The 26,288-nt window shown below is 47.6% G+C and overlaps 2 protein-coding genes across 2 annotated transcripts in view; one reads left to right on the plus strand and one right to left on the minus strand.

Annotated features, from left to right (window-relative positions):
• On the minus strand, nucleotides 1–20,365 carry PSMD10 (proteasome 26S subunit, non-ATPase 10). Its single transcript, XM_077285137.1, has 5 exons — nucleotides 20,090–20,365; nucleotides 3,904–4,002; nucleotides 3,168–3,314; nucleotides 2,807–2,973; nucleotides 1–418 (listed from the first exon to the last, which is right to left on the minus strand). Exons 1-5 carry the CDS (start codon nucleotides 20,204–20,206, stop codon nucleotides 265–267), a joined length of 684 nt encoding a protein of 227 aa, XP_077141252.1. The 5' UTR covers nucleotides 20,207–20,365; the 3' UTR covers nucleotides 1–264.
• Nucleotides 20,315–26,288, plus strand: part of ATG4A (autophagy related 4A cysteine peptidase) — a 27,845-nt gene continuing 21,871 nt past the window's right edge. The window contains exon 1 of the mRNA XM_077285135.1: nucleotides 20,315–20,446. Within this exon, the coding sequence (XP_077141250.1) occupies nucleotides 20,437–20,446 (10 nt within the window). The 5' untranslated portion in view covers nucleotides 20,315–20,436. The remainder of the gene's footprint in view (nucleotides 20,447–26,288) is intronic.

The raw sequence follows: 26,288 nt of genomic DNA on the forward strand, positions 1-26,288 counted from the left end.
TTTCCATAAAGATGGCCACTCATTTCTGCCTTTATTAGTGAATAAATAGCAGTGGACACAATATCTACGTCAGCAGGCTGTAGGAGCATTGTACAGATCTTGCTGTTGGTTTGTAGCAGTAGGAATGATCCTGTAAAAACTGTCCCATCTAGTTATTATGTATAATGAGGAATATGGGAAGTATGACTGAATATTCAGACAGCCCCGTGTGGTGGTGAATGCACAAGTTATGGGTACCGGCGTCCTATGTGTAGGAAGAAGTAACTAGCCCTCCACTATTCTTCTCAGGACCGCTCCCAGGCCTCCTCGGGACACCTGTAGTGGGGTCTTCTCATCCTTATTTTCTATATAAATACTAGCTCCATGTTCTACTAAGAACTTGGCTTCTTCTGTTCGCTCCTCATCACAGGCGAGATGACTGGAAGAGACAGACAGAGGATTACCGAGATGACAGTCCATAATAAAAAGTTCAACCTTTAATTCTTCACTTTTCACTGCAGGGAAAACTAGCATTTACAAAACGATTTCCATAGTGGAAACTGCAAGAACCCCCAATCATCAGTTCTAGGTTTCAAATACACATTAAAGGGGATCCTGTTAGGTCCCCCGACAGTTTTACACCTGCACCATATGGCCTTAGAGCCTTATTCCTACTGTGCAATAATGTTCCATATAAAGGGCAATAAGTACAGGTCAGGACATCTTACTCACCCAGACTAGTCCAGCCGCAATCACGCCGCCTTGGGCATGACCAGCGTTATCCGCACTACTGACCCTCTAGTGCACAAAAGCTGCATCTCTCGGCTGGACTAGTCTAGGAGCATAGGCCCCCCTCCAGACGAGTCATGGTTAGCAGAACTTGTACATTGTATGAGACACCAAGGACATTGTTTTCACAAAGGAATAAGGTTCTAACGTGTTATAATAGTGATTTATAGTCATTGGTTTATCACCTTTCAATGTATTGGAAAAAAAAACAACCAAAAACATGCAAACTTTTTCAGACACCCAAATTTCCATAGGTGTCAAAAAGGGCATAGCTTCCATGTTACACACTGCTTACGGCATTTATGGAATGGTTCTTACACTTTTGAGTTTGTAAAAGTGAGGTGAACAATGCTAGGCACTAGGCACATCCTGGTGCAGATCAATAGCGAGTAACTTGAAGGGGTTGTCCAGGGCTGACATATTGATGACCTAACCCACCAATCAGCTGTAAGCAATGTTCGGAGTGGAACAATGCCATCATTCACTTCAGCAAGAGCTAAGCTGCAGTACCAGAAATGGCCACTATACTGTGCACTGAGCCATGCAGTTTCGGCTCTGTACACTATTTCCATCTGTCCAGAACTACCCCAATCTGATATCCTATCGAATGGACACATCATTAACATCACAGTCCTGGACCATCACTCCAATACATTTGTTCCCCTGTAATCATGTACTGTACATCTGAAGGGGTCGCTTACACTTGTGTAAATTCACTCGTGCGAGAGAATCAGACCGATTTTACTAATGAGACTCGTCTCAAACTCTGTCAAGAGTGTCATGTTAGCGTGACCCAATTCTCTAGCATTCAACAATTGGAGCACAAGTGTGAAGATGGAGAACTTAATGTCTCCATCTTCTCCATTGTCTCTGAGCGCATACATCAGACAGCACTCTGATAACATCCAAGCACAGTCCGATGTTTTACCGTCACCCACAGACTTGTATGGGTGCGAATAGTCCCATCAGATGCACTTGCAGAATGCTGCGATTGTTTTCTCTCCATAGTGTAACATTGGTCCGAGTGCTTTCTGATACATCAGGTCACATTCGTCCATTGTATACGCAGTGTGAGCGAGTCCTAACAGTGCTACTAATGCACCAGATTGCGGGTCCCAATTTCTCCATTTACAACTACTTCTGTATGGAGCTGTAATAGGATTACCATAATATCCAACTAGCATACTGCACAATTTCAGTACAGAGGTTTTATCGGAAAGGGAAAAAACGTACATATTTTATTATATTCTGCTTGTATGTATTCTCCCCTATGGCAATAACCAAGTATATTCCTATACACACAGCATCTGGTGGTCGAGTACAGTGGAAGCATGGCCTTTTTGCACTGATGTGCAGTCTGAGAGCAGAGTAGCTTTCTAAATATGAAGAATGTTTACAGCCACAAAAAAAAAAAAAAAGTAATAAATGTAAGTAGTAAAAATTCAAGACGGAAGGGATATTTTTTTGTTTTTATAATACCTGCTCACCCTTCATTCCTCTCTCTACCAGTGTGTCATAGCCAAAAATACAACGTCAGCGGTAACCCGCGGTAGCTGACACTTTTCTACTTAAATTTTGCAAAATGAATTGTGACTTTAAAGCTCTGTATGGGAAAAAAGTCACAAACTGCTGTAAGGATATCGCTAATTCGCCAAATGATATTGGAAAAATGTAGACTATTTTATTATTCAGTAAAAAAAAAAAAAAGCACGCTCGGGTGTCCTCCGAGTATTTTTTAGTGCTCAGAGATTACGTTTACATCGCCTCAGCTGAATGATTTGCAGCTATTAGCCAGCTTGATTACATGTGAGGATTCCCTAACAACCAGGTAACCCCCACATGTACTCAGCCTGGCTAGTAGCTGTAAATCATTCCGCTGAGGCGATGAAAACTAAATCTCCGAGCACTAAAAAATTCTCGGAGGACACCCGAGTGTGCTTGGGAAATCTCGAGTAAAGAGTATATTCGCTCATCACTAGTTGTGACTAGCCAGGGCCAATGCCACCATGACGGGTCCAGTTCTCGTATCTTTACTTACAGAGGTGTATTCCCCTCGGTGTCTTGGATGTTAGTGGAAGCTTTGTGCTTTAGGAGGATCTCTACGATCTTCAGGTTGCCTTTGGAAGCAGCGCGGTGCAGAGGTGTGGACTCCAGTTTGTCCTTTGCGTCAGGTGAAGCACCATTTTCAAGGAGCAAAACTGCAATCTGCAAACGTAGAGACAAGCTATAGATGCACCGCACCGGGCCAAATGAACATTTTACATATTTGGAATTTACGAGAATAATTGAGCATTTAGTCATGGCACATTGTTCTTCTATTATTCTGCAACAAAAAAAAAATATTTCAACAGGATTGAATATAATGTTACTGGCACGCAGAACGCATCAGATAACATTACCTCGTGCTTGTTCTTGGAGGCGGCATAGTGCAGAGGGGTGCAGCCATTCTGATTGATCGCATTCAGTTGTGCCCCTTTCTTTATTAAGGCTCTTACTATATCAGTGCGTCCTGCGGAGGCGGCAATGTGAAGAGGGGTCCACCCCACCTGGGAGAGAGAACACACAATTTGGGTTTAAAACGCCATCGCCTTATAAAGCAGATAGTCATCTCACCCTGCACATGCAGGAAGGGCGTAAAAGAAAGCTAAACATAGGGGGAAAAAAAATCAAAACAATTGAATAATAATATACTTTTTTTCTCTGGTTTAGGGCTCATTCAGAAGTCAGTTGTTAACATACGAGCTCTATTTCTTATTTTTACAAGTAGCACTCATACTTGGTATAGTCTATGGGGCTGTTCGCCTATCCAACTTTTTTTTAAAGACCAAAATCACGGACACAAGATAATGCAGGTCTATGGACATGAAAAATCAGACAGCACACAGATGCCATCCATCTCCATTGTACATGGACTGATATACAGAAGGTAGAGAAGCTTTTTTTCATTCTAAGCCTCTGACGGCACAACTAGGTTAGTTTTTCTCGTATGTGAAAAAAAACAAAAACTCACGGACATCTGAATGAGCCCTCAATCCTAATTTATGTAATATTACAATCTTCCCAGAGGGAACCTCACACACACTGCAGGTGCACTGTGCGAGAAGCTTTGGTGCATCTTCAGAAATATCGCCTTACGTCGTCCTTGTCATCCACGGGCACACCCAGCTGCATTAAGTAGTCAGCCACCTCTGTCTGCCCTGCAGAACATGCCCAGTGCAGCGGAGTCCGCTCATCCTAAACCAGAGACAAAACATTACGTTATTTGGATAACATCTTCTGAATGGTATTAAAACTAATTTACATGTAAACCTCTATTGAAACAAAGAAGATTCTGCCCCAAATTCAGTCAACCCGTCACCTGATGTAACCACGGCATGCATACGTGTGACTGCAGGTTAGCGGGAACAGGTGCAGCAGTTTTTAGAATGATCGCTTATTAAAGGGAAATCATCAAGTCATTTTTCCTTTATGCATAGGATATTGGGAAATTGGGATCATTGGCGGTCCGACTGCTGAGACCCCCACCCATCTAGAGAATGGGGCTCTGGAACCCATGTGTGTCTTGAATGTTGCGGAGGAGCGAAAGTTCAGTTCGGTTTGTATGGGACTGCTGAAGAAACCAGAGTACAGTCCCTTAGACAATGAATGGAGAGGAGGTCGGACAAACACTATCGCTCCATTCACAGCCTAAAGGACTGTCAGATTTACTGAATTTGGTCCAGCATTCAGCTTATCAGCTTCAGAAAATGCTACGACCAGCCCGAGACTTGTGCTGCAAGGGGAAATACACTATTACATGCTGGCTAGCAATTACTTGTGGACAGCCCAATATCTTAAAACGATCGGATGGTCTGCATATGGCTCTGAAAGGATGTTTTATAATGTGATGGTCTGCAGATCGTGTGACTGCAGGAGCAAACTGTAAGTGACCGTCTGACTCACCGTAGAGAAGGCAGACATGCGTTATTACCGCCTCTACCTTCCTAATTGCTGTATAGACAGCGCTGGGTATACACTATAGGAAGCGCTGGCAGCGCAGTCTCCTCCGGCCCCAGCAATCATAAGATTCCTAAGTGGTGGGAGGGAGCAGGAGCAGATGGGTCCTAACAGACCAGAATCAACCCTGATTTTACCCTGCAACTGTGGCTAACCACTAGTTATAGGGGAAATCTGCAAAAATAAAATGTATTTAAATGTTGCAATGCCAGCATTTATGATCTTTCACAATATGTGAAATAAATAAAACATGAATGAAAGCTCCTGCCAGTCTGGATGGCTATTTCTATCCCTGCCTCCAATGGGGAAAATGAAAATGTGATTTACATAAAAATATATGGAAAGGGGAACACAATTTAGAGATTTTAAATGTATTTTAGTGGCCCTTTGTTGTCTTAAAGCAGTATTCTGGCAGCATTATTCTATCAAGAACATAGCTCTGAAATGTGTTTGTGATCTTTTAACTTTTGAATTTTTCCAGAGCTGTTTTTATTGATCTACAATAAAAAAGATGCATTTTAGCAAGGAGCAAGTAACTGCTGGACCTCATCTCTTTCTATTCTATTGCCCCCTCTATTACCAAACAATGTATCTACAGTGCTTGCATTGAAATACTTACCGGTCACCATCTTCTGCCGTTCCCAGCGCTGCTCCGATCCTCTCCTGATCTTGTCGGACTGCACTGCTGAGAATGATCATTACTTGCTCTCTTGTAAGTCTATAAGAGCATTGCTCATAGTCTCATGGCCTTACAAAGACTTCTGAGCCACACAAAAGGCGATGTATCCGACCGGACACAACTGAGGTCACACGATGGAGGAGCGGCGCTGGAAACGGCAGAAGATGGCGACAGGTAAGCATCGTAATACACACCGAACCTCACTCCTGATTGGTAATGGGGGCAATATAAAATAAATACATATCTATACATACAGCCGGATTGCTCCTTTCAACAAAGTCTCAAAAACAAACACGTCTGCGGTTTTTAATAATAAAAAAAAGACAAAAAGCATCAGGATATCCAAAAGGAGATTTTTGTTTACTTACCGTAAAATCTTTTTCTCCGAGCCATTCATTGGGGGACACAGACCGTGGGTGTTATGCTGCTTGCCACTAGGAGGACACTAAGTGATACAAAGAAAGTTAGCTCCTCCCCTGCAGTATACACCCTCCTGCTGGCCCTCAGCTAACCAGTTCGGTGCAAAAAGCAGTAGGAGATCAGTAACAACATATTAGCTCACAGCATGTCATATTATATATGAGAGTATAGCATATCGGATTATAAAAACAAGCGTAAGCCAATACTAGGGTGGGAGCTGTGTCCCCCAATGAATGGCTCGGAGAAAAAGATTTTACGGTAAGTAAACAAAAATCTCCTTTTCTCCTACGCCTCATTGGGGGACACAGACCGTGGGACGTACCAAAGCAGTCCCTGGGTGGGGACAACGTCCAATCAGGCTCTGTGTAACTGCTACTTACAAGTGCGCCACCGTGGCCTGCAGAGTCCGCCTGCCCAGAGTCACATCTGTGGAAGTCTGGGAATTATAATGCTTCAAGAATGCATGCGGACTGGACGAATCCGCAAGCTTGCAGGCGTGTCTTGTTGACGCCTGGTGCCTGGAACCCACGATAGACGGGAAGATAGGCTGTCATCTAACACGGAAGGACTCCTGGATGGTGAAATATTACACCAGGCTAAATGGCCGATGGAGACGGTCAAACCCTTCCTGTAAAAGTCAGGAAGCCTTCCTCTTACCGGTAGGAAACCCAAGATACAGTGTCCAACCTTCGGAAGGACGCTGTCCTCAAGACATACCTACTCAGAGCACTTGCTCTGTCCGGAATATGGGAACCTCATTCCATTTTGTGGAGTGGTGCCAAAAGAGATGAGGGAAGAACTATGCCCTCATGACAGTAGTAATACAATACCACCTTGCTAACTAGGGACAGGGAAGGCTTGAGGACAACCTTGCCTTGAAGGAATAAGAGAAAAAAAAGTCTGAAAAGACCCGTTAACACCGAAGACTCGTCAGGATGAGGATATCGCCGAGAGAAAAGGGGGCAACCTTCCCTAACAGAATAGATCCCAATGATCTAACGGTACGCAATAGGGAAGAAGTACATGTGAAAAACATCCTGCGAGGTGGTCCCCACTTGCAGTTTTGTTGCAGAAAGACAGAAAGCTACCAGCTCCGCAAGCGAACTGACGTGGTCAGTGCGGATTTCCGAGGATCACCGGGGCCCTTTCTGCTTCTGAAAAGCTTTCGGAAGTGGAAACTGGTACCACGGAATAACCGGAGCATGCAGTGTGAAGGCCCCTGGATCTCGAGAGCGAACAACAAACTCCAGTACACAGGCGATCAGTCAGGACGTCATCCGAGCTACAACTGTAGAGCTCCAGTGAAGGCGGGTCTGATGGAATACTTCCGGTGAAGTTCCCACTCACTTGAGGTGAAACCCTGACGGCTAAATATGTTCGCAGCCCAGAGTTCTACTCCTGGGATATGTACTGCCAAGATCACCGAGTGATAGATCTCGGCCCATGTGAGGTACTTTGGCCATGGTGCTTGAACGTGGTACTCGCTAGATGATTGACATATGACACAGCCGTAGCGTTGTCCAATTGAATTCGGATGGGTTGACCCGCCATAAGGAGTGGACCTACTATAGGACTACCCTTGAGATCTCCAGAGCAATGATCGGGAGAAGAGGACTGGCATTGGAAGTTACTAGTAACCATGGAACCGGGAGAAAAAAACTCCGGATGAAGAAGGAGCTCAGAGACTATCGTCTGAAAAGCTGCTTGACTTGCTGAAAACTAACGGAGCAAAGGAAACTGCTTCCATTGTCGTCTCCGTTTTTTTTTTTTTTTTTGGAACCCTCCCAGCAAATCGAATGAAATGAGGGGATGAGTGAGCAAGAGCGCGAGCTCCCTGTTGAAAAACCATGACCTTGTCTGGAGGGAGATTTACCACCCTTCTGGAAGAATACTGGATCATCCTCAAAAAGGATATCTGCTGGGCTGGAAATGAGGAGTTGTCTAAGTCAGCCACCAGCCCAGGTGAGATGGTATCGCAAGTGATATAGACGACTTAGCGTAGTCCTGCAAGGGTGGGTAAACAGTTGGTCAAGTAGGACGACCACGCCTCTAGGTGCAAGACGACAGCCGCCATGACCCTTGCGAACACCCTGGGTGCGGTAGCAAGGCCGAAGGACAAGGTCGTGACTTAAATGCTGTTCACGAATGGAAAAGCAAAGGAATTTTTGAAGAGGTTAGGCATCCCGAATGTCGATGGATGCCAGAAACTGCACCTTTCTTGTCGAAGTAATGGCTGAGCGGATGAGACTTCATTCGAAGAAGAAGAAGAACCTTGTGAAAAGATTATTAGAAGTTTGAGGTCCGGGATCGGTCCTACTTCTCGTTCCCCTTTTAGGAACGAAGATCCCTTAGATCTAGACCGTCCTGGACAACCCTTTCACTGTTGGTCGGGGCTGCGGGAACGTACGATTCTTCGTAGTCTCCCGCTCAAAAATATGATTGACCAGCTGAACTGGGAAAGGGATACTGGTGTGAATCAAAGTAGTTAAGGACTCCAAGCAGGAGACCGTTGCTCTAGCAATCCATGCGGCGGATAGGGAGGTTAAAGGGCTGGACCCGTAGCTGCCAAACGGAACAAACCAGATTTGCTATTTGACAGATCGTGGCATTTTTAATTGAGGACATATCGGGCAGGGATACTGGTAGGTAAACCACAGGAGATTGTACCCGGTTAATCTGCCGAGTGGCAGAATGCACTGCTGCTTCCAGCAGGTCATTGCAGAGTTAAAAATTAGGAGCCTCGATCCACCATCCTCTTAACAAAGAAGTGGAGAGGGAAATTCGCCTACTTGCATCTTCTGTTAAATAGTAGGTGATGCAGAGGGGGTGCTCAGACGCCCGAAAAAAAGATGCCTCTGTACATCCACAGAGTGCAGGTCTCCGGGTGGACAGGACAGGTTGTCTGGCGTTAGGCCTGGACCTTCGAGTGCCCGTGTGTTGATGATGTGGGGAGACCGGCACCCTTTAAAGTGCCTGTCGCCCTTAAAAATCAGACCAGGCATAGCGTCCCACGTAGAGGCTTCTGTCCAGTGAATCGCATATCCGGACTGGATGGCAAAAGCTCTACGAGGGAGTTTAGGCTGAGGGAACTAGTGACACTGGGATCAGCGGCAGAGGGCTCCTTATTTATGACCAGTTTCGGATTGGTCATGGTGCCCTCAAGACCAGGGAATACTGGTCGTGTGCCTTTAAGACCAGGGAAAACTGGTTGTGTGCCTTTAAGACCAGGGGAATACTGGTCGTGTGCCTTTAAGACCAGGGAATACTGGTCGTGTGCCTTTAAGACCAGGGAATACTGGTCGTGTGCCTTTAAGACCAGGGAATACTGGTCGTGTGCCTTTAAGACCAGGGAATACTGGTCGTGTGCCTTTAAAACCAGGGATTACTGGTTGTGTGGCTTTAAGACCAGAGAATGCTGGTCGTGTGCCTTTAAGACCAGGGAATACTGGTCGTGTGCCTTTAAGACCAGGGAATACTGGACGTGTGCCTTTAAGACCAGGGAATACTGGACGTGTGCGTTTAAGACCCGGGGATACTTACTGGTCCCGTGTCTTTAATACCCGGGAATTCTGGTCACGCGCCCTTAAGACCAGGGAATACTGGTCACGCGCCCTTAAGACCAGGGAATACTGGTCACGTGCCTTTAAGACCAGGGGATACTGGTCACGTGCCCTTAAGACCAGGGAATACTGGTCACGTGCCTTTAAGACCAGGAAATACTGGTCACGTGCCTTTAAGACCAGGGAATACTGGTCACGTGCCTTTAAGACCAGAGAATACTGGTCGTGTGACTTTAAGACCAGGAATACTGGTCATGCGGGTTTAGGTAAAATCTCGCAGCGAGCGAGAAGCGCCAATTCAGGGGACGGAGCTACAGGCACGACGTGGGCGGAGCCTCAAAACTTCCATGAATAGGCCCCAGCCGGGGCGTAAATTTCTGCAGCCGGCGTCAGCGTAGAAGTAAGGGGTGGTCACCCGTTGCTCGAGAAAATTGAGCGCTTCCGCGTCAGGCGCTACGCGCCAGGAAAAAAGGCTAAGCCGCCTTGAGGCGACACAGTGCGCTTCTGGGACTACACATCGGCCGAAGCCGGGAGCTAAATTTGTTAGCCGGCTGGAGCGTTACCTCAGTGAGGTGGCCACAGGGAAGTCTGAGACTGCCTGTTAATATCCCGCTGCAGAAGCCCATTGCTGGCAGGATCCACTTACCAACGGTGCGCGTCCCGGCATGGAGCCGCCGCGGATGTCGGGTATTGCAGCCTGGACGGTGCAGGGATAGAGAGATAAACCTCAATCCATCATCCCTTTGTTAGGGAGGTGGAGAGGAACCGTCCGCCTCCTTGTGCCATCCGCTTTCACAGTGGTGGGATAGTGGGGGCTGCCCGGACCATGGAGGGGGGCTTCTGAACATCCATGAAGTTCAGCCCATCGGGACCATGAAGGCACCTTCGCCCCTGAAGGTGGATTTCAACTGCGGCCTAGTCCGGCTGAAAAAACCGGGAACTAAAGTTATGGAGCCTGCCGGTGGAGCGCGTCGGCGCGCCGCGCGCCGAATGATTGCCGCTGGCGTACCGGCCCGTGGCACCCCCAGGACCGCATCTTCCACGCAGTCAGCGTGAGGAAGAATGGCCCCCGAGATCTGCAGGGCGCCTCTCGTCTCCGACGAGAAGCGCCGATATAGGGGGCGGGGTTACGGCCGTGGGAGGGATCTGCCCACTGCGGCCTACTCCAGCTGAAGCCGGGGACTAAATTTTCGGCCTGCCTGGCGATGCGCGGCGGCCGCAACGGAGCGACGCTAACCACCGCAGTTTCCCGACCGCCGGCATCTCTCTCCAGGGGCTCTGCCGCAAGTATCGCCGGCGCCTGCCCCTAGAGGCCACTGCGGCCTACTCCGGCTGAAAAGCCGGGGACTAAATTTCCGGCCTGCCCGGCGGTGTGCGGCGGCGCGGCCGCAAAGCGATCTGGAGCGCAGGAGGGGAACTCCTGATATACTCACGGTCCTGTAATGCAGGTCCCCCTGTACCTGCGCGCTCCTTTTGGGCTCTGCCGCAAGTATGCAACGCCATGTAATGTGGGCCTTGTATGTCGGGCCCCCGGAGAGGGACATGAGAGCCAGGCTCTATGTGCTCGCCGTCTTGCAGGGGGAAGGGAAATCGGGACCAAAGATGGAAACCCGTTGCCCCAGTAAAAATTGGCGTGCTCCAACGTCGCAGGAGAGGGACGGGGAGGTATACTCGCCGTGCTCGCCTGTTGCTGGTTCGGGGGAGAGCGGGTCCCATAAAAAAGGATCCGTCGCCCCCTTCACTCCGTTGAATAAAAAATAAAAATGTACAGAAAAATAAAAATTAAAATAAGAAAGTTGGGGTCTGAAAACAGACCCAAGTGCCTCCTACAGACACTAAGCAAGAACTGGTTAGCTGAGGGCCAGCAGGAGGGTGTATACTGCAGGGGAGGAGCTAACTTTCTTTGTATCACTTAGTGTCCTCCTAGTGGCAGCAGCATACACCCACGGTCTGTGTCCCCCAATGAGGCGTAGGAGAAAAGAGAAACACCGGATTACGTACCGGTAATGCTCTTTTATAGAGCCACGACAGCACCCACTGAGAGAGGGGATCCGCCCCTAGGAACAGGAAACCCTACGGAGAGATAAAAGGGGCGGTCCCCCTCGCTCCCACAGTTTGGGTTACAGAGATTGCGAGGAACCGCCCACCAGTATTAGTAGGCAATTCTATATTATCATTTAATCTTATACTACTAATATTTACAAGAACCAATCACCCTTATTTGTGCTCATATGCAAACTAATATATATAAGGGAGGGAAGTGAAGGGGTGCTGTCGTGGCTCTATAAAAGAGCATTACCGGTACGTAATCCGGTGTTTTCTCTTCGCCACGACAGCACCCACTGAGAGACTTTCAGAGATAGTTATTTGGGGGGGATTATCGTGTTAAGAACCGATCTACCGAAACACAGGTCAGTGGAGGCAGATAAATCTAATCTGTAGTGACTATAGAAGGTAGTAGGAGACGACCAGGTTGCGGCCTTACATATGAGTTCTATTGGAACTTCTGCTCGCTCTGCCCAGGATGATGCTATCGCCCGGGTGGAATGTGCCTTTATAGTCTCAGGTGGATCTTCCCCTTTAGACGAATAGGCCAGGTATATCGCCTCCCGAATCCATCGGGATAATGTGCCTTTCGTAACACCAGCTCCTTTCCTCTGACCCTGGAAGGAAACAAAGAGAGCCCTGCTCTTCCTCCAGGCGCTAGTTCTGTCTAGATAGGTTATTACAGCCCTCCTCACATCTAAAGTATGGTATTTTTCTTCTTCCTGATTTGTAGGATTATTATAGAAGGTAGGAAGAAGAATTTCCTGAGACCTATGGAATTTGGTACTCATTTTAGGTAAGTAGGAAGGGTCTGTCTTTAGGACAATCCTATCTGGCAATATTGACATAAATGGAGGATCTACTGATAGCGCCTGTATGTCACTTACCCTTCTTGCCGATACTAAGGCAACAAGAAGAGCTGTTTTGAGGGAGACATGTTTAATGTGAGCAGAATGTAGAGGCTCGAACGGGTGATTTGTTAAGGCTTCAAGGACCAGATTAACATCCCAAGGGGGTGAGTTGGGAATATGGACTGGTTCTGCTCTCTGGCAGGCTGAGATGAATCTGGATATCCATCTATCTCCTGCAACATTGTGACTATACAAAGCCCCTAGCGCTGAAACTTGCACTTTCAAGGTGTTAACTGAAAGGCCTAAATCACGTCCTTTTTGGAGAAATTCAAGAATAATAGGGACTGGAATTTCGTTTGACAGGGCTGAGGGATAGAGGCTTAAAAATTTTTTCCATACTTTTACATAGATCGATGTAGTGGATCTTTTTCTACTCAGCAATAGGGTATCAATTACTTTATCAGAGAAGCCCCTTAGTTTTAACAGCTGCCTCTCAAATCCCAGGCTGTCAACCGTAGACCCTTCACATGAGGGTGGTTGAAGGGTCCCTGGAAAAGCAGATCTTGATTCTCTGGGAGAATCCATGGATCCGAGATGGACATGGCTCTGAGCAGGGAAAACCATGGTCTCTTTGGCCAGAATGGAGCGATCAATATCACATTCGCTCTGTCCTCTCTTATCTTCCTGATGACTGTTGGAAGAAGAATCATTGGGGGAAAGGCATATGCTTTCTGAAATGTCCATGGAATCTGGAGGGCGTCGAGAACATCGGGGTTGTCTGTTCGAAACATTGAGGCGAATGTTTTTACTTGCCTGTTGTCTCTTGTGGCAAAGAGATCTATGTCGGGTATACCCCATTTTATAGTTATCATACTGAATATCCGACGATTTAACACCCACTCCCCCTGATGGAGGGTATGACGACTGAGAAAGTCTGCTTTTGCGTTGTCTATCCCCCGGATATGTAGTGCTGATAAGGACAGAAGATGATTTTCGGCTATAGTCAAGATGTTTTCGGCTATAGACATGAGAGTGCCTGATCTCGTTCCGCCTTGATGGTTGACGTAAGCCACCGATGTCATGTTGTCTGAGAGCACCCTGGTATGTGTTCCGTGCAGCTGTGGGAGGAATTCACATAGGGCATGATAGATGGCTTTTAGTTCTTTTTTATTGGAGGAGTCGTCTAATTCCGTAACCGACCACAGCCCCTGGACAACCTGGTTCCCCAAGTGTGCCCCCCAACCATGAGGGCTGGCATCCGTAAAAATTATGTTTGAGGGTTTGACCTCCCAGGGAACCCCACTAACTAGATGATCTGGCTGTAGCCACCAGGTTAGGGATTGGACTACATCATTAGAAAGGGAAATCTTACCGTCTAATCGCCCTTGTAATTTTATCTCCTCATGTAAAATTGTATACTGTAAGCACCTCGAGTGGAACTGGGCCCACGGAACCGCTGGGATACATGACGTGAAGGAGCCAAGCAAGGACATGCCTTCCCGGAGGGAAATTATAGGTTTATCTAGTATGGACTGAACTTTATCCCTAATTGTTATCTGTTTAGATTCTGGGAGGAAACACTTTTGACTTACAGAATCTAATATAATTCCCAAAAATACCTGCCGGGTTGTCGGGATCAGTCTAGATTTTTCCCAATTTATTATCCATCCTAAGTTCTGTAAGGATGAGATCATATGACATAGTCTTTGCTGACATTGCGAGGTGGATTTTCCCACTACTAGCAGGTCGTCTAAGTACGGGATTATGAGTGTGTCTTTTAATCTTAGATAAGACATAACCTCTGACATTAGTTTAGTAAATACCCTTGGAGCAATTGATAGTCCAAAGGGCATTGCTGTGTACTGAAAGTGCCGTATACATCCATTTAATATAACCGCTACGCGGAGAAATTGTTGATGCTCTTTAAAGATTGGTAGATGGTAATACGCATCTTTTAAGTCCAGAACCGCCATAAAGCAATAGGGAAACAGGAGTTTTACGGTGGATCGAATGGATTCCATTTTAAAAGTTTGATTTTCTAGGAAGGTGTTCAGTTTTTTAAGATTTATGATGGTTCTGAATGATCCATCAGGTTTTGTGATTAGAAACAGCGGGGAATAGAACCCTTTCCCTTCCTGAAGAAATGGAACCTCCACCAAAACTCCTTTGGATAGCAGATTCATTACTTCTTGCTGTAATGCCTCCTGTTGAGACTGTGACTTTAAGGAAGTCAATAGAAATGAGTCCGAAGGGACTCGGGCAAATTTTAATTTTAAGCCAGAGGTGACGAGATTATTTGCCCAATTGTTCGAAGTTATTTTCCTCCATTGGTCTGAAAAAGAGGATAATCTACCTCCCACAGGTAGATCTGCTCTAACGGGGCTTGTCTTCAGATTTAAAAGGGCGCTTCCCAAAGAATGCACCTCTTTGTTTTGCGTCTCTAGGGGTCCAGCGATCTTGGTTTTTAAAATCTTTTCTTTTATTAAATATGGGCTTCCGGAACGCTTTCCTATAGAATGGAAGGTAATTATTATTAGGGAAGCCCTTCTTTCTTTCCCCCGCTTTAGTTAGAATCTCGTCCAGTTTGGTACCAAACAGGTACTCACCCTGACATGGGAGGCCACATAACTTAGACTTTGTCTGTGGATCGCCTTTCCAGCCCTTAAGCCATAGGGCTCTGCGTGCCGCGTTTGTGAGACCTGCTGATTTGGCTGCCAAACGTATAGAATCGGCCGATGAATCCGCCAAAAAAGCTGTAGCCCCTCTAATTAAGGGTATAGAAGACAGCAGTTTGTCTCTGGAAAGACCACTTTTAAGGCCTTCCTCTAAGTCACTCAGCCAGACCAACATGGACCTAGCGGTGCATGTAGCAGAGATAGATGGTCTGAAGGCTCCCGTACACGACTCCCAGGCTCTTTTTAGTAGTGAGTCGGCTTTACGGTCTAACGGGTCCTGTAATGAGCCTGAATCCTCCACAGGTAGCAAAGATTTTTTAGATGTAGATGCTACCGCAGCGTCCACTTTTGGCGCTTTTGACCATGTCGAGAACTCTTCATCATTGAAGGGATACCGTCTCTTTGAGGATGGAGGTAACCCCCTTTGGCCCTGGCTTTCCCATTCTTTTTTAACTAAAGATTTTATTGCTGCTATCACCGGAAAAGAAGGCCTTTTCTTTTCCGATAAGCCAGCGAACATAATGTCCTGCTGTGTTCTGGGAATTTTAGAATCTTCGATACCCATCGTATTACACACGGACCTGACAAGGTTGTCAATACTATCCGTGGGAAAGCATGTATCCTGTTCCTCGTCCGAGGAAACATATTCGCAGGAGATGTCAGAGTCCGCTTTCTCCCTATCCGAAGATGGGTCAGATATAGGGGATTCATATCCTTTTTTACTTCTAGTATGTGGCTCTTTATCAGAACCTCGCAAGGCTTGTAACTCTTGCCTTATCATGAGCCTGATGTCCTCAGATTTAACTGAGGCTTCCTCCCGCAAGGTAGAAGCAATACATGATTTGCACAATCTCTTTTTATAACTATCCGGGAGAGGCTGGAGACATAATGCACACTGTTTGTGCTTCGTTTTCTCTGTTTTCTTTCCCTAAGTGTATAAAGGGAAAGGGAACACCAGTCAGCTTATGAGGGTAGAAGCACACTTACCCCAGTGAAGCTTTTACGGTACCGATTGACGAGGAGATTTAGGTGGAGAACCGGATTTCTTCCTGGAGGATCCGCTCTGTTTGGAGCGACTGCTGCTGCCCCGTGTACGTGGGGTAGCCGCGGTGTCTTCTATGGAGAGCATCGCAGGGGTCTGTGACGAATCCATTGTGGACACCGGGCGCTTGTGCCGGCGTCCTTTTACATGGGGGCCGCCATCTTCTTCCGGTTGAACCCGGAAGTGCTAACCACTTCCGGGTCGCGGCCATACTGTGTGCACTCGCGCTGTCACCGGCATCAGCGCGGGTGCCGTCCACCTCCTCCTCCGCCCGGAGTTTCAATTCAGGACTCCCGGGTAAATTGTGGAGCTCCACGCCGCCTGAGCGCTCGCCAAAGCGCAGCGCTTACCTCTCCTCGGCGCTAGGTCCCGCAGACTGCCCGGATGGATTCCCATGAGCCAGGAACCCCTGCAGTTGTGGCCTCATGGCATCTGCCAGCAGAGGGGGGAACTGAGAAGAGGACCCCCGACGCTGCATCCAGCCCTGGAGCCCTTGCCGTCCTCACAGGTAAACTGCGCAAGCGGCATCCAGGCTAGGCATCCTCTTCTCCGTGGATTCCCGTAGGAACAGGAAACCAAACTGTGGGAGCGAGGGGGACCGCCCCTTTTATCTCTCCGTAGGGTTTCCTGTTCCTAGGGGCGGATCCCCTCTCTCAGTGGGTGCGGTCGTGGCGAAGAGAAAATATCTGTTAACTTCTTAGAACAGAATGTTGTACAATAAATAAATAAAACAAGAATGTGCCGGGTCATTACCAGGGAATTGTCTGGATAAAGGCAATGTCTGACCAAAGGAGACTGGCGAACCCACCATGTGCCCAATATATAGAGCGAGCCCCTATATAGCAGTCACTGGGCATTTATATATAGAGTGAGCCCCTGTATAGCAGTCACTGGGCATTTATATATAGAGTGAGCCCCCTGTATAGCAGTCACTGGGCATTTATATAGAGTGAGCCCCCTGTATAGCAGTCACTGGGCATTTATATATAGAGTGAGCCCCTATATAGCAGTCACTGGGCATTTATATATAGAGTGAGCCCCTGTATAGCAGTCACTGGGCATTTATATATAGAGTGAGCCCCCTGTATAGCAGTCACTGGGCATTTATATAGAGTGAGCCCCTGTATAGCAGTCACTGGGCATTTATATAGAGTGAGCCCCTGTATAGCAGTCACTGGGCATTTATATAGAGTGAGCCCCCTGTATAGCAGTCACTGGGCATTTATATAGAGTGAGCCCCTGTATAGCAGTCACTGGGCATTTATATAGAGTGAGCCCCTGTATAGCAGTCACTGGGCATTTATATAGAGCCCCCTGTATAGCAGTCACTGGGCATTTATATAGAGTGAGCCCCCTGTATAGCAGTCACTGGGCATTTATATAGAGTGAGCCCCCTGTATAGCAGTCACTGGGCATTTATATAGAGTGAGCCCCTGTATAGCAGTCACTGGGCATTTATATAGAGTGAGCCCCTGTATAGCAGTCACTGGGCATTTATATAGAGTGAGCCCCCTGTATAGCAGTCACTGGGCATTTATATAGAGTGAGCCCCCTGTATAGCAGTCACTGGGCATTTATATAGAGTGAGCCCCCTGTATAGCAGTCACTGGGCATTTATATAGAGTGAGCCCCTGTATAGCAGTCACTGGGCATTTATATAGAGCCCCCTGTATAGCAGTCACTGGGCATTTATATAGAGTGAGCCCCCTGTATAGCAGTCACTGGGCATTTATATAGAGTGAGCCCCCTGTATAGCAGTCACTGGGCATTTATATAGAGTGAGCCCCCTGTATAGCAGTCACTGGGCATTTATATAGAGTGAGCCCCCTGTATAGCAGTCACTGGGCATTTATATAGAGTGAGCCCCTGTATAGCAGTCACTGGGCATTTATATAGAGTGAGCCCCCTGTATAGCAGTCACTGGGCATTTATATAGAGTGAGCCCCCTGTATAGCAGTCACTGGGCATTTATATAGAGTGAGCCCCTGTATAGCAGTCACTGGGCATTTATATAGAGCCCCCTGTATAGCAGTCACTGGGCATTTATATAGAGCCCCCTGTATAGCAGTCACTGGGCATTTATATAGAGGGAGCCCCTGTATTTATATAGAGTGAGCCCCCTGTATAGCAGTCACTGGGCATTTATATAGAGTGAGCCCCCTGTATAGCAGTCACTGGGCATTTATATAGAGTGAGCCCCCTGTATAGCAGTCACTGGGCATTTATATAGAGTGAGCCCCCTGTATAGCAGTCACTGGGCATTTATATAGAGTGAGCCCCCTGTATAGCAGTCACTGGGCATTTATATAGAGTGAGCCCCCTGTATAGCAGTCACTGGGCATTTATATAGAGTGAGCCCCCTGTATAGCAGTCACTGGGCATTTATATAGAGTGAGCCCCCTGTATAGCAGTCACTGGGCATTTATATAGAGTGAGCCCCCTGTATAGCAGTCACTGGGCATTTATATAGAGTGAGCCCCCTGTATAGCAGTCACTGGGCATTTATATAGAGTGAGCCCCCTGTATAGCAGTCACTGGGCATTTATATAGAGTATATAGAGTGAGCCCCCTGTATAGCAGTCACTGGGCATTTATATAGAGTGAGCCCCCTGTATAGCAGTCACTGGGCATTTATATAGAGTGAGCCCCTGTATAGCAGTCACTGGGCATTTATATAGAGTGAGCCCCCTGTATAGCAGTCACTGGGCATTTATATAGAGTGAGCCCCTGTATAGCAGTCACTGGGCATTTATATAGAGTGAGCCCCCTGTATAGCAGTCACTGGGCATTTATATAGAGTGAGCCCCCTGTATAGCAGTCACTGGGCATTTATATAGAGTGAGCCCCCTGTATAGCAGTCACTGGGCATTTATATAGAGTGAGCCCCTGTATAGCAGTCACTGGGCATTTATATAGAGCCCCCTGTATAGCAGTCACTGGGCATTTATATAGAGTGAGCCCCCTGTATAGCAGTCACTGGGCATTTATATAGAGTGAGCCCCCTGTATAGCAGTCACTGGGCATTTATATAGAGTGAGCCCCCTGTATAGCAGTCACTGGGCATTTATATAGAGTGAGCCCCCTGTATAGCAGTCACTGGGCATTTATATAGAGTGAGCCCCTGTATAGCAGTCACTGGGCATTTATATAGAGTGAGCCCCCTGTATAGCAGTCACTGGGCATTTATATAGAGTGAGCCCCCTGTATAGCAGTCACTGGGCATTTATATAGAGTGAGCCCCTGTATAGCAGTCACTGGGCATTTATATAGAGCCCCCTGTATAGCAGTCACTGGGCATTTATATAGAGTGAGCCCCTGTATAGCAGTCACTGGGCATTTATATAGAGGGAGCCCCTGTATTTATATAGAGTGAGCCCCCTGTATAGCAGTCACTGGGCATTTATATAGAGTGAGCCCCCTGTATAGCAGTCACTGGGCATTTATATAGAGTGAGCCCCCTGTATAGCAGTCACTGGGCATTTATATAGAGTGAGCCCCCTGTATAGCAGTCACTGGGCATTTATATAGAGTGAGCCCCCTGTATAGCAGTCACTGGGCATTTATATAGAGTGAGCCCCCTGTATAGCAGTCACTGGGCATTTATATAGAGTGAGCCCCCTGTATAGCAGTCACTGGGCATTTATATAGAGTGAGCCCCCTGTATAGCAGTCACTGGGCATTTATATAGAGTGAGCCCCCTGTATAGCAGTCACTGGGCATTTATATAGAGTGAGCCCCCTGTATAGCAGTCACTGGGCATTTATATAGAGTGAGCCCCTGTATAGCAGTCACTGGGCATTTATATAGAGTGAGCCCCTGTATAGCAGTCACTGGGCATTTATATAGAGTGAGCCCCCTGTATAGCAGTCACTGGGCATTTATATAGAGTGAGCCCCCTGTATAGCAGTCACTGGGCATTTATATAGAGTGAGCCCCTAAATAGCAGTCACTGAGCCTGTGCAGGTCCTGGCTCCTCACCTGAAATGTCCCTGCACTGTGGAAAAGTCCTGAGCATGCTGAGACTAGTAGTTCCTCTCTGGGCTCAGCCTTACCTGGTCAGTCGTGGAGGCCAGAGCCTTGTCTGCCAGCACCCTGCCCCTCAGCTCCTCCAGCTGCCCCCTGTACGCCAGGTTACACACCTCCACATCAGACACTCTCACCTCCTCCATGCTGACAAAGGGAAAGAAGCCGCCTGCTAACGGCAGCCAATCACAAGCTTACAAAAACTTTGACGTAAAACCACGGATTAGAAAGTAGAGCGATGAGTTCTGGGAATTGTAGTGTAGTGTTTTCGGGTTTCCAGGCCTCCGACTGTAGCGATGAACTGCATTTCCCAGAGAACACTGCGGCTACTGTTGTTGTGGACGAGGCTGCGCCGGTCCCTGGGTGACAGGGCAGGATGGAGGCCGGTAAGTTTATCACACAGAAACGTCCTCATTAGTGTGTAAGTGAGGGAGAAAGTCCTGGGATGTGAGGTGCACAAGTGCCGGGGGTCGGGGAGGCGGAGGGGAGTCCGTCAGCTCTGTGGTGGTAGTAATGTTGTGCTGACTCTCCTCACCTCATTGTTATGTCCCTGTGCGGTGGTATCTGTGTGCGACACTTAATAGTGCCCCAGCTGCTGCAGAACTTCTCAGCAGATAAGGCTGTTGCTGCAGCACTTTAACTTTTACTTCCATAGGAATGTGTTTACTGACACGAAGTTGTGCACTATGGAGGGTGTACATAACACAGGGGGTGTACATAACACAGGGAGTGGGGGAGGGTACAGGGGGTGTACATAACACAGGGAGTGGGGGAGGGTACAGGGGGTGTACATAACACAGGGAGTGGGGGAGGGTACAGGGGGTGTACATAACACAGGGAGTGGGGGAGGGTACAGGGGGTGTACATAACACGGGGAGTGGGGGAGGGTACAGGGGGTGTACATAACACAGGGAGTGGGGGAGGGTACAGGGGGGGTACATAACACGGAGTGGGGGGGTACATAACACGGAGTGGGGGAGGGTACAGGGGGTGTACATAACACGGGGAGTGGGGGAGGGTACAGGGGGTGTACATAACACAGGGAGTGGGGGAGGGTACAGGGGGTGTACATAACACAGGGAGCGGGGGAGGGTACAGGGGGTGTACATAACACAGGGAGCGGGGGAGGGTACAGGGGGTGTACATAACACAGGGAGCGGGGGAGGGTACAGGGGGTGTACATAACACAGGGAGCGGGGGAGGGTACAGGGGATGTATATAACACAGAGTGGGGGAGGGTACAGGGGGTGTACATAACACGGAGTGGGGGAGGGTACAGGGGGTGTACATAACACGGAAAGGGGGAGGGTACAGGGAGTGTACATAACACGGAGTGGGGGAGGGTACAGGGGGTGTACATAACGGAGTGGGGGAGGGTACAGGGGGTGTACATAACACGGAGTGGGGGAGGGTACAGGGGGCGTACATAACACAGGGAGTGGGGGAGGGTACAGGGGTGTACATAACACAGAGAGTGGGGGAGGGTAAAGGGGGCGCACATAACACAGGGGAAGATTAAAGGGGCATACATAACACGGAGTGGGGGAGGGTACAGGGGGTGTACATAACATGGGGAGGGGGGAAGGTAAAGGGGGTGTACATAACACGGGGAGGGTACAGGGGGTGTACATAACACAGGGAGTGGGGGAGGGTACAGGGGGGTGTACATAACACGGTGGGGGAGGGTACAGGGGGTGTACATAACACAGACAGTGGGGGAGGGTACAGGGGTGTACATAACAGAGTGGGGGAGGGTACAGGGGGCGTACATAACACGGAGTGGGGGAGGGTACAGGGGGCGTACATAACGGAGTGGGGGAGGGTACAGGGGTGTACATAACAGGGAATGGGGGAGGGTACAGGGGCGTACATAACACAGGGGAAGATTAAAGGGGCATACATAACACAGGGAGTGGGGGAGGGTACAGGGGGTGTACATAACATGGGGAGGGGGGAAGGTAAAGGGGGTGTACATAACACAGGGAGGGTACAGGGGGTGTACATAACAAGGGGAGTGGAGGAGGGAACAGGGGGTGTACATAACACTGGGAGGGTACTGGGGGTGTACATAACACAGAGAATGGGGGAGGGTATAGCGGGTGTACATAATACGGGGAGTGGGGGAGGGCAAAAGGGTGAACATAACATGGGGGGAAGGTAAAGGAGGTGTATATAACATGGGGAGGGGGGAAGGTAAAGGGGGTGTACATAGCATGGGGGGGGGGAGGTAAAAGGGGCTCACCGCCGGAGCCCACATCAAAGGGGGGGTTCTGCCATTGGACGTACTATTTCATCCGATGGCAGAAAGGGGTTAACCCAGAGGGCATACATAACATGAGGGGTGGGAGAATACATAACAATGGGGACATATAAACATGGGGGGTGGGTGCATACATAAATATTTCTGGGGGCATACATAACATTGGGGTGGGAGAATGCATAACAGGGGGAGCATACATGGGGATGGGGGCAGGGTTTTCTATTTGCAGCGTGTGTATTTGGTCATGGTCTTTCTTCCCTCCAGCATTCACCTCTTTGCTGGACAATATATAATGTGAGGAGCTGATCACTTGCTAAAGACTATTGGACGTAGAGCGGAATCCACGGCTCCGAGTGATGCAGACTTTTTCCAGCACGGAGCATCAGTTACATCAATATTATTGTTGTGTTTTATTAGACAGCGTCAGGAATCAGTGTTTCCATTCAGTGACAGGAAGTGGAGGAAGACATGCAGCCGGGATCTGATGTATACATAAGGCCAAACATCAGATTGCTAAAGATAAATGTAAAGTAATATTCTATTAATCTCATCTCTATCTCAAGAGCCTCAGGTCATTGTTCTCCCAGCAACTAAAGGTACCTTCACACTAAGCGACATTGCAGCGAGAACGACGACGATCCGTGACGTTGCAGCGTCCTGGATAGCGATCTCGTTGTGTTTGACACGCAGCAGCGATCTGGATCCCGCTGTGATATCGTTGGTCGGAGCTAGAAGTCCAGAACTTTATTTATTTGAAAAAACTGACCGTCACATCCAAACGGTGCTGAACCTTAGAGCCACCAACTCCTATACAGTCAAGCAAAAAAGGCAGCACACTGCAGCGCTAACACATCCAAACATGAAACACAGAAATTTAACTGCATTACTGCACTAAAAATATGAAAAAAGAGAGCGTTTAGCGCATAAAAAAGGCCAATTTTATGTGTACCTGGCAGCCACTTTACGGCATCTCTCTTATACCAGGTCCTACGCTTTCCTTCCTCGCTGAGCATAAACGTCTCCATGTGAATGGGTACCTATGAAAACCTCTCATGAGACTAACATTCTCTTTCTCTGTGGAGGGGTACTAGACCTGCTGCAATCAAGACACCTGTGACTAGGAGGCGGAGTGCTCGGTCAGAAGGTTAGACAATACATTTGAAAAAACTGACCGTCACATTCAAACATAGATCAAGTGTGAACAGGTGCTGAACCTTAGAGTCACCAACTCCTATACAGTCAAGCAAAAAAGGCAGCACACTGCAGCGCTAACACATGCAAACATGAAACACAGAAATTTAACTGCATTACTGCACTAAAAATATGAAAAATTAGAGCGTTTAGCGCATAAAAAAGGCCAATTTTATGTGTACCTGGTAGCCACTTTACGGCATCTCTCTTATACCAGAGAAAGAGAATGTTAGTCTCATGAGAGGTTTTCATAGGTACCCATTCACATGGAGACGTTTATTCTCAGCGAGGAAGGAAAGCGTAGGACCTGGTAAAATTGGCCTTTTTTATGCGCTAAACGCTCTCATTTTTCATATTTTTAGTGCAGTAATGCAGTTAAATTTCAGAACTTTATTTAGTCGCTGATCACCCGCTGTCATCGCTGGATCGGTGTGTGTGACACCGATCCAGCGATGTGTTCACTTGTAACCAGGGTAAATATCGGGTTACTAAGCGCAGGGCCGCGCTTAGTAACCCGATATTTACCCTGGTTGCCATTGTAAAAGTAAAAAAAACCCACTACATACTCACCTTGTGATGTCTGTCACGTCCCCCGCCGGCGGCTAACCTGCACTGAATGTGTCAGCGCCGGCTGGCCGTAAAGCAGAGCACAGCGGTGACGTCACCGCTGTGCTCTGCTTTACGGCCGGCCGGCGCTGACACATTCAGTGCAGGGAAGCCGCCGGCGGGGGACGTGACAGACATCACAAGGTGAGTATGTAGTGTTTTTTTTTTTACTTTTACAATGGTAACCAGGGTAAATATCGGGTTACTAAGCGCGGCCCTGCGCTTAGTAACCCGATGTTTACCCTGGTTACCCGGGTGCTGCAGGGGGACTTCGGCATCGTTGAAGACAGTTTCAACGATGCCGAAGTCGTTCCCCTGATCATTGGTCGCTGGAGAGAGCTGTCTGTGTGACAGCTCCCCAGCGACCACACAACGACTTACCAACGATCGCATCGCTGGTCGTGATCGTTGGTAAGTCGTTTAGTGTAACGGTACCTTAAGCCCAGTGTGTGGATTGGGTTAGTAGACCCAGGGGAGCCATCACCACAGGGGGCCTCACATGCAATTCCAGGTGATGGGCTTTTGGAAGATTCTTTGAGCTAAAAGCAAATGTTTAAGGGGAAGGGTGTGAAAACTTCTACCCAATCAGGGGGTGAACTTCCGCCGCTTGGAATTATGGGATCCAGATACATCTGGACGGAACAGGACGTGAAGACATTACAAGGTAAGTATTTATTAAGATGGGCCGTTTGCCCACATTGATGCCAATTCTGATGCCCAGAACCCTTTTGGGCCAGGCTGGAGGGACCTGGGTTTGATGCGGGGCATCACTATGTATGTAATGGGGGTGTGAGATCAGTGTCCGAAAGTCGTTTAACCCCTTAAAAACATCAGTTACTTATTCAAATCTGTGAAAGTTGGCTGTCTGCCCACTTTTGATGCTAGTTCTGATGCCCAGAACCCATTTGGGCCAGACTGGAGAGACCTGGCTGTGATGTGGGGTGCCCTGTTCTATATGTCTGCAGTATGAGACCAGTGGCCCAAAGTCATTTAACCCTTTCATTAATGCCCTTCGGTTCCCACTTTGATGCCCATTTTTGTGCCAGTTTTACAATTTTGTAGCTGTTTTTAAGTGTACTCACATCAGGGTGCCTCACTGCATTGTATGTTATTATTGTGATGCTTATTGTTTGTTGTTAAACCTATAAAAAAACAGAAAAAATATTGCAGAATAAGAAACATCGTATCACTTTGAGCCTCTGCTCTTGTGTGTAGACATCACTCCTGGTCTGTTGTCCATCTGAGCTTGAACAGATTGGTGTTGTGGACGTGTTGGTGCCAAATTCAGGAGAGCTAGTTTTGCCTCTGTCAATACGAAGACATTTGCAGAGTGTTTTAATTTTCCTATAATTTCCCTTGTATAATTTTGTTGGATGTGAAAACTCCACAACTCGGCAGAGAAGCTTCCGTTGTGATCGGGAAGAGAAGGTGGAAGCAGCATTTGAACTTGGTGTAGTATCCCATGTACTTCCAGCTATGTCTGTAAAATCCCAGGAAAATCAAGGTGTGGGATATAGTTTTGTACATGCACTATAAGACCTGTATCTGAAAACGTAGGCATCACTTTTGGACAAAGTGAATTGGCTGGAATGCTGTAAGATCTGCTATTTAAATCAGGCTACAATTTAATTTTTTTTTTGGTTCAGAAGTGATAAACTCCCAGAATTCTTTCATTATTTTTCAGAAAGTGTAGTTCATTATGTTTCTGAAAGTGTGGATTGACCAAACACCATTACAATCCAGTGGTGAATGTAACTAGACGTCCTAACAGAACTGGAGAAAAATTCAATGTTTCCAAGACCTCTACATTTATCTATCTGACTTCTATAGTTTTGAAGAGCAGGTCCTCCAAATCCAAAGGCTTCCTATGGATGGTAGTTTTTTTATGCTTGTAAGACCTTTCAGTACTGTAATAAAAATCTGTAATAAAATCAATTATTGGCTTCAGATATGATGTCAGTAGGCAGGCAATAGCAGAAACAGGGAGCGGCGGCGCAGACTCGGTATGTGCAGATGATCTGGAACTGGCAGCGCTTTGGACACAGGGCATGTTCGCTGCCATGACCAGTTTGGCAGTGGGCACCTTACTGGCTAAGGCCTCTTTCACACTTCAGTCTTTTTGTTTCAGTCCTAATCCGTTATTTTGTGAAAGAAACGGATCCAACAAATGT

The sequence above is a fragment of the Ranitomeya variabilis genome, chromosome 2 (assembly GCF_051348905.1).
Source record: "Ranitomeya variabilis isolate aRanVar5 chromosome 2, aRanVar5.hap1, whole genome shotgun sequence".
NCBI lineage: Eukaryota > Metazoa > Chordata > Amphibia > Anura > Dendrobatidae > Ranitomeya > Ranitomeya variabilis.

Coding starts and splice junctions, on each gene's coding strand:
- PSMD10 (XM_077285137.1), bottom strand. CDS start 20,206: ATGGAGGAGGTGAGAGTGTCTGATGTGGAGGTGTGTAACCTGGCGTAC. Junction 3,315..3,903: donor CCGTGGATGACAAGGACGAC/GTAAGGCGATAT, acceptor TCTCTCTCCCAG/GTGGGGTGGACCCCTCTTCA. Junction 2,974..3,167: donor CCTCCAAGAACAAGCACGAG/GTAATGTTATCT, acceptor CTACGTTTGCAG/ATTGCAGTTTTGCTCCTTGA.